The sequence below is a fragment of the Camelina sativa genome, chromosome 17 (assembly GCF_000633955.1).
Source record: "Camelina sativa cultivar DH55 chromosome 17, Cs, whole genome shotgun sequence".
Taxonomy (NCBI): Eukaryota; Viridiplantae; Streptophyta; class Magnoliopsida; order Brassicales; family Brassicaceae; genus Camelina; species Camelina sativa.
Window position 1 is genome coordinate 2,896,383 of NC_025701.1, and position 9,084 is coordinate 2,905,466.

General features: G+C 34.4%; 2 protein-coding genes across 2 annotated transcripts in view; both read right to left on the reverse strand.

The window, feature by feature from the left end:
• LOC104754892 (UDP-glycosyltransferase 71C3-like) overlaps window positions 1-414 on the reverse strand; it is a 3,214-nt gene extending 2,800 nt beyond the window's left edge. The window contains exon 1 of the mRNA XM_010477176.2: window positions 6-414. Coding sequence (XP_010475478.1) covers window positions 6-266 — 261 coding nt within the window. The 5' untranslated portion in view covers window positions 267-414. The remainder of the gene's footprint in view (window positions 1-5) is intronic.
• Window positions 664-5,571, reverse strand: LOC104754893 (cell division control protein 6 homolog B-like). The gene is made up of 16 exons (XM_010477177.2): window positions 4,258-5,571; window positions 4,090-4,162; window positions 3,782-4,002; window positions 3,619-3,693; window positions 3,429-3,538; window positions 3,206-3,312; window positions 3,043-3,102; window positions 2,853-2,926; window positions 2,683-2,733; window positions 2,539-2,588; window positions 2,283-2,364; window positions 2,062-2,151; window positions 1,875-1,937; window positions 1,687-1,782; window positions 1,422-1,511; window positions 664-1,317 (listed from the first exon to the last, which is right to left on the reverse strand). The coding sequence occupies exons 1-16, from the start codon at window positions 4,477-4,479 to the stop codon at window positions 1,285-1,287; spliced, it is 1,497 nt and encodes a 498-aa protein (XP_010475479.1). The 5' UTR covers window positions 4,480-5,571; the 3' UTR covers window positions 664-1,284.

Genomic DNA, 9,084 nt, shown 5'->3' on the forward strand with positions numbered 1-9,084 from the left:
TAAGCCTCGGAAGCTTTATAGAAGAGCTCCAACGGTGGAGGGTTTTGAATTTCAGGCAAGGCAACAAGACGGATTCGAGGCTGTGAAGCAACGAGAGATTTAGCAAAGAGGTGGGCTTGAGGAGCGAGAGGTATTGCCCAGTGGATGATGGAGATGGTGTGAATGCGATCATCTCGTTTGATGAGAGACTTAGCGAATTCAATGGCGACCAGAAGATGACCAGAGGATGGATATGCAACGAAGATGATCTCTGCTTCTGCTTTCATCTTTTTTCTAATCTCTTTAATATCTCTCTACCTCAAGTGCTTAATGATTTTATTCTTTATGGGCTCTACTAGAAGCAAATATATACACAAGGTACCAACGGTTGATAGCTGTAATACGCATGCACCGATTCACGTTTGAGCACCCGTTCCATAATTATACATTTTGGCCTTATTATATATACACTCACGGGTTAACGCTACACCTTTTACAAGGCTATATCAGGACTTTAGCGACATGTGTTAAGAGTTTCTCTGTGCAAAATGACTGGTATTTAATTTCCCAAGAGAGGGTTGTAAACTAAAAATAGATGAATGTACAAATCGGACCCTAGATGAGAGTTACAACAATGACGTTATAGAAAGATGGAGAAGACTACAAGAACAGTTTAGTTTAATGAAGACTACGATAAAACCAAAGAGATAAGTCCACTTTTACCGGGAAAAGGAACTAATCCCACTACAAACCAACTCCGTTTCAGAATCTCCTCAGAGCTCACACACCCTCCCAGACGATAACAATGAGTAGTATTCTATGGAGAGACCGTACATTTGCTCAAGAACTAATGGTATAACCCACTTCACTTCCACAAATCACCCAAAGTTGTGAGAAAAATCCTTCTATAAAACGGTTACAAAATGAAGTTTTTAATTGCTTTTTAATTACTTTTGGCTTTTTCAAGTTACGTATAGAATAAAAAAATTTACAAGACAAACTGTTTTGAACATTTTTTTTTTTCAAACCATAGTGTTGCAAGTTTGTAACTTCATCATCCTATGGTTTTAACCATTGTGTATATAAATTAGTTATATAGTATATTAGTATAGCACTTTACACTAAAATTACAACCATGTTCTATTCCCCCAAATAAAATAAAAGTTATATGTAAACCCCTAATACAAAACTGTTGTCAAAAAAAAAGAAGAAAAAAAAAAACCCTAATAATCCTACCCATGGTTTTACAACTTAATTCTCCATTGCTTGTCCAGGATGTTTACCTTTATACGAAGGAAGTATTTCTCACATCAGACAGTTGCGGAAAAATCGTATTCCCTGTTGATTTTATATACAAAAAAAATCGGTGCTTAGACTCTACTCTCTCTAGTAATTTTATTATTCGTTATAAGGATTAAGAAAATAAGAAGCTGTTTAATTACCTGCAGAGCATACGTGATGTCTGATTCGTCTACTCTCAGGCTAACTCTCTTTATCTCATCTCCACGAGCTTGGCCTAATTTTAAAATCCCCTGAAACAACAATGCAACAAACCCCAATTTTTAATCGAACATCATTCTAGAGGAAGTCTTAGAAAATTTGCTTTCTTTCTTCTTGCTTTGTCTGAGCTAATCAGTTCACAACTGAGCTATAAGATAGGTTTTTCTGTCTCATACACTATTAAAGACGGCGACTGTAGTTAGTTACCTGATCGTTTAGCACTGTACACATGTTAGAGAACTCTGTAATTCCAGCTGGAGAAATCATCCAAGATTTACAGATCTCTAGGTATAACTTATTAAGCTGCATTGATAAGTTGTGGAAATGTAGAATGAGTAATTCAGAACAATGTTTTGGTTGTACTCATGAAGTTCGTTTGCTGGTAGAAGATTTACCTCCCCAACGGTTGAATCCTTTTTGTTCCCTCGGAAAGCCTTTGCAGCAGAACATACTATGATCTGTGAATTGTCAAGAGAAGCATGTGATGAGTCCACTTACACTCTTTAAATCCACTCTTGCTTAACTATAGAAGTTTTATGACATTATTGTATATGCAAAGAACTCTAGGTGGATGTGACTTACTTGTTGATGTTGAGGAAGAGACTGAATAGTTTCAACTACAGGAGATTTAAACGTCTTTGATAATGCAGTAGCCATATGGTCCATCCTTACCTATAAGATTGAGGAAATTAAGACCAAGATTTATAAGATATTAATATCAGATTCCTACGGTTTCATACTACATCATCAGTAAGTAAGCTGGACCATGTAACTCTTGGATAGAAAAATATCCAAATACTAACCACCGGATCATCTGAAGTTGGACCATGTAACTCTTGTCCAGTTGATCCATTTATTTCTGTTTCTAAGATTTCTAGAGCACTCCTGAAAATCAAAATCAAAGAAAAATGTAAGATTTTTGATAATCTTTTAGGAGTCAAGAAACTGAGTAGCCCTTTAGAGTATACATGTTTACGTAATATGAATCCAAAGCACTATCCCACTCATATATCCCAAAATAAGGACATACTGAAACAAAAATTGCAGAGCTAAACTCACCTGCAGACACATAGGGCTTTTCTCATGTCACCTGATGCTGCAGCAACTTTCTGGCACAATGCAAACAAAATGATGGTTAGAGAAAAGCAAGGTTGACGCATGACTGAGAGAATATATAATACTAGGAAGGATATAAATTCTTACTCTAGCACAGAGCTCCAAGGCTTTAGATTGAAATGCAACATATGGAAAAACCTATTAGAACAGAGGTTGAATTAGTGAGACATATAGACACAATATAGAATATCCTTCGTATACAGATGATTCTGTCTGAAACAAGACATCTTAGTACGCAACCAGGTAGAATGAATTACCATAAGCCTTTCCTGTAGTATCCTAAGGATTTGATCTTTAGAATAAGCACGGAAAGTGATAACCAAAGGTTTGCCTGCACAAAAATAATAATGATACAGCAGTTGATGAATATATCCAACACTTATGTTTTCAAAGTTGAGACTTTTTATGCACACGGAAGAACATCACAGAATTACAAAGAATTCTCACAGTTAAGGGATTTCAATTTTGGAAGGAAACGATGTGCAAGGTCTATTGCATTTGCTACACCTGGAGATAAAAAACGAGAGAGTAATTCAGAATTGCATATAACCAGAGGAAGTGAATAACAGATATGAATTGAATCATAGCTAAGACCACTAAAAGACAGTACCTATAAGTATACACCTCGAAAATGGCAAAGTAGTAAGCATAAAAAGATCATGCAAGACTCCTCGGTCTTTTGTGATCAAGTTATCCATCTCATCTGCAATTATTAACCTGGAAAAGAGGATGATAAACTAAGAATAACACTGCTTCTTTCTTTACTTCAGAAATCTTTGATTTGTAATCAAAGCACAAGAAAATGGAGAGAAAAAAAAAAAAAACAAGCGTACATCATTCTAGAGCTGGACGATTCTGGCTTTTGAGAAAACAGAAACTGAAGATGTTGTAGAGGTGAAGAGAAGCCATTAGCTTTCTTACCAGGCTCGTTTACACCAAGTATCTATCAACAAAACAAAGCCTATAAGCATCAATACTGAACTGAAATCAAGAAATTCAAATGGTCTATATAAGTTATTATACCTTGCTGAAAATATCTGTTGTTTTCGACAACGACGTGCAATTCACAGACAATGTATCCACTTGTGGCAAACCTTCCTGATAAAAATTCACCAATGTTCAACCTTTCTGACGATGACGACATCGCTAACAAGAAAACGTTATAACTAAGAAAAAAAAATCATACCTGGTGTGACCAATCACTGACTTGTTGTACTACTTTCTCCATAGACAATGATTTTCCAGTTCCAGGACAACCGCATATATACAAACTCCCAGCCTTACGCTGATCGATGCAACCTTTCGCAAACTCCAAAACCTGTGTCTGTTCATCATCACGGCAAACAATTGTTGATGGTGCTTTAGACACGTGTAGCGCCTCCTTCACAGCTCTCATCTGCTCGTCATCTATAAATTGACATAATAGTAAACATTACAAACTAAGTTGACTATAGAAGAAAAAGAAGAATCTAAAACGGATCATGTTTCTTCTACCTCTAGGATTCCAGTTAGATAAGTTCTCTTCTCCCAAATTGACTGGATTTGTCAAAGTTTTATTAATGTCTTCCTGCAAAATTACGTAATTACGAATCAGAAAAAATGATCTGTGACGGAATCTCTGAAATCAAAACACATGTATAAAATAATCAACACTAATTTTACCTTTTCTGAGATTCTGGAATTGGAAACAGAATTTGGACGATGAGATTTCGATTTCGATTTCCATTTCTTCGGCGTGGTGATCAACAAATTCTCAGACGGGAGATTCACTGCCGCTGAATTAGATCTCAGCTTTCTCTTCTTCCGAGGAATCGCGGATTCATCCGTTACGGCGGCGACTCTGGGCTTGTAAGAAGACAGACTCGGCCCGGCGATGGTAGGCATTATTTTAGTTAGGTCACACAAATATAATTCCCAAACGAGATTAGGAGAAGAATATAGATCGAATCTTACTGAGAGAGAGAGAGAGTATAAAGAAAAATTGAGAGTAGCGGGAAACGTGAATGGGCGACATTTTCACCTCCCGCCTATGTTTTGAACCGCCACTTTCGCGGCTTTTTTATTGGGCCGATATGTGTTAAGACGTAGTATATCACATGCCAATTAAATGGGCCCAACTTAACTTTTCATTATTCACATTTTGCTAAAATAAATCCAAAATTTTTATAACTACTATTCAAAAATCTATACAAAACTTAGTTTTTCTTACTTGTTTTTGTGAATTGGAGGAATCGATCATAAACCTAAAGCCACGAACAAAATTAGCACCACTCAAAATCCGCTAGTGGACAGCTTAAATGTCTAATCTTTTGTTTTTGGGACTCATCTATTATAAGTTATATAATTGGTTGTGTCCAGGTTCATCTCACTGATACTTACAAACCTAATTAAGGGATGAACTAGCTAGTTCATATGTCAGTAATTAACCTACGTATACAACACGATGATAAATTCTTCTATTTTTGTATTTAAAGACAATATAAGGCATATCTACTCCCTCGTGCACAGAGAACAAACACCCTCAAATATGCTCCACTAACCTTAAACCCAGCCTTGTTGCTCCTAACCAAAACTTATCCTCCACTACCACTAACTATACTTTATTTGGCAACCGAGTTGTCTTCCTCTTAATCACCCTATTCCAAACCACAATATTTCAATGGTTTTGGTGGGAGTCGGATTTAATTAAGATCCAAATCCTAACAAAATAATGCTTCAAAAAAACGTTCAGACAAAGACTCAAAGTGGTCTAAGATATTTTATTTTTCGGTGTACCTTATTCGAAAACTTTTCTTTGGGAATAAAATTCTTCCATTCAGGTCCGCTGATATTATATCACAATATGCACCAAAAATAGAATATCATAAAATGTAAAATAAATAGAGAATTTAGGTTGAAAGAAGATAAGAGAAATGCATGAGAGTAGCCTTTGCCGTCTCGCTGCTTCAGCCAGTCTCTCTCTCTCTCTCTCTCTCTCTCTCTCTCGCTCTCAGCATTTTAAGATACAATTTGGCTATACCATCCTATCAAGAGCCACTACGTAAACTTATTTCCTTTTTTCATTTATAACGCACGTACGTTATTTAATTTAAGTTCGTATAGTGTAAATCTTTTACATAATTCTTATTGGTTGATTTCTTTCGAAGAGTTTGAAGTTCATACGCATCAATTTCATTGGAAGAATCGATTTAAACTAAATATGAGACCTGAAAAAAACAATATCGCAAAAGAACAAAAATTAGATATGTTGATCAAATTAATGATTAGATTCTATATATCAAATTTAAGTAAATGTTGTGATGCAGATGTGATGAGGCGATTTTTTAAAAGCTCATGAATGAATATTGCGGATTTAATTTATTACGTATTAAATTGTCCGTCAATGCTCTTTAAATATTTACACAAAGTACATATATATAAATGTTGAAGACAAAAACAAAAGGACTAATTATAGTAGACGACGAAAACAAATATGCTACACTTAACTAGCATTTTTGCCGACATCGTATTATGTAAAGTGCAATCGATGAACAACTGTTAAGATCACATGGTTCATTTTATCATTTTCTAATTGTTTTATTTACCTCCTCAATGTTTTTGACATTTAGCCTTCAAATCTTGCAGTTGTCTCTAATAACTCCATTCTTGATTGTCGAATTGCCCATCAGCTATAAATTTCGTTCTCTGAATTGTTATAGGATCTGTACCCATCCTTTCTAAAATTGTTATCTTTTTCAATAAATATGAAAACCTTAGCTTATACCTTTTTCTGACAACAACCTTAGGTCCTTTAGCTTATACTATCAGTTTTACTTTTTATCTATTACAATAAAATTATGGGTCTAATTGAGATTGTGAATATCCTACTAAGATTAAGTAGGGTCCGCGACTTCAGGCCACTGGTCCAGAGACTGGGAGAAGTTTGGTCGGCTGATTGGGAAAGTTTACGTATAGTTTACATGAAAGTAAGTTCTTATTATTTTTTCAGTCGGCACCACAAAAGGCTCCTGTGGCTATTCTCTATTTCATATACAGAAACAATCAACTAATGTTTTACAAACGTCTATATAATTTAATTATAGGGACTATTCATGCTATTTGACGTAAATATAGAAATTGAAAACATGAAAACATCAAAATAAGTTGTGGACAAATCAAGTTATTATTCACTCAAATTTGCATCTACTTTAGAAATTACTAGTGTCATTAAACTACAAGTCAAATATAATTTCGCACGTGCGTAAAAGTCAAAGGTTTAAAATTAAACGCTACTCTCACTAGCATACATGGTTATCAAACCAGCATAAACTTCACACGTGGTGGATCATGCGAATCTAATGCAAAGCAAAATTATATGGGAATTTTGTAAAATAAACATGGGACTACTGACTACATATTACACCGTACATGCATTGATGTTAAAGAATACTAGTAGTATTTAATAAGCTAATGGAAATATACTACAGTAAAAAAAACCATATTACTTGATACGATAGAAGTACATTGATATGACAAGGACATAAAACCTATTAAATACGCAGTGGAAACCGAATCTAACCAAAAAAAAACGATAATAAAATATCAGTCGTTAAACATTAATGAGTAGATATCAGCAGTGGACGACGTATACCGTCATCACAATCACTCTCTTTAGACGTTGCTTTCTCTAACGACGTCAACTTGGTGCCTGCGTATCGGTCATCTATCACCATATATTCTCCGGTCACTTCTCCTTCCTTCTCCACCGTCGCTTCCTTACCCTCTCCAATTCAATTGCTACGTTCCAACATCAAGTATTTTGTTTGAACGAATATATATCAAAGGCTTTAATTAACTTATTTGTCGCTTCTTCTTAATTAATTTGATATATACATTTTACATGCATGCAGAAGATATCCTATCTACGCGAAGTGTTTCCTACCAGAATAAAATATATCGTATATTATATACTTTGCAAGAATAGAAGATCTTTCTTCAATGTGTTTTTTTATACCATGTAAATATACTTCACTGTTATGGAACAGTGCTGACAACGGAAGTTTGGTCAATAACATGTGCAACATGTGAACTGGAAAATTAAGACATTAGTTTGGACGTGAGTATATTGTTTTACTCATCTTCGATTCAGAAACTTATGAAAACAGTACTATATATTCAGACTAATATGATATAGCACATGTCGGACTATCATTTTAAAATCGATCCACCAAATATGTAAAAAATCTGAACAGTTTTTGGAGTTCTTGTAAGAAAACTAAATCGCGTAACTATAATATCTTTTATTTTGTATTTCTCCATACAACACACACACAGAAAAAAAAAACACACACACACACACTAGTTTTAAGACATAAAACTTCATTCATTTTCCTTTTTCCCTCTCGGCCACTCCAACCCGATAATATATATACATGCATGTGTGCTCTTACGTACTTTGCTTAGCATTATGGTGATGATATATAACTAATTTAGTGTGAATATTAACCACATGACTAATTGAAGCAACCATATTATTGCCATTTTCCAAAGAAACCATATGTGTTTTTTGACTTTTGACGTTTTGAGAATCTCTCGTTCAGTGCATTTCATGTAATGGTTTGAGTTCTCAAAGGTATATATATAGATATATGTATATCTACAATATACAAAATATGTCAATATATAATTTATCGTTGATATACGGAAAGCTCCAATTCGACATGAGTCCGAAGTATTCTTATAAATTGTTCCGGTTGCTAACTAATTAAATGTTCACTCATAATCCTCACGACGTACTTAAATTATGTTATGAGAAAATTATATCCTACGTTACTAATATAATGTTGGGTTTTTTTTGATTTTTTTTTTTTTTTTATGTGAGTTTTGTCAACATTATTTAATGGTTACTAAAACCGGATTGTGAAAATCGAGTTTAATTTTTTTTTTAAATCCTTTTAATAAAAAAAAAAAAGAGGAAAAAGTCAGTTCCCAGATGACATGGACACGAGGACCCCACTTTCTTTTCGCATACCCTTCTAATTGCCAGCCTGTTTAAAATTTAGAATATATGTTCACGTCAATTACACGTGTACCTTTTACATGTCGTCTAATGTAAATTTACTTTCCAATTTGTGAGTATTTAAATTTGTCAGATCAAGTTGGCACATTTACAACCGTTGGATCTATACCGTTTTTTTCTCACTTATTTTCTGTGAATGCTGCCATGTCACACTCATTCCTTTTACTTGCTACCGGTTTCTCCGGTTTTTTTCTGTTGACTATTCTCACCTGTGATACCTTTTTTTTATTTTCCTCACTTATTTATTTATTTTTTTTTTTTCAGTCTCTCTTAATTAAGATAGATAAATCTTGATGATCGCGTTTGTATAAAGGCAGCTCAATGCCTCGTGCTCCATCCACTCTAAAACGTTTTATCCCGAGAAACTTTTTTGTTCGTTTCTTCTTCCATCCGAGAAAAATCTCGGACACAAAAAAAAAAAAAAAAAAAAA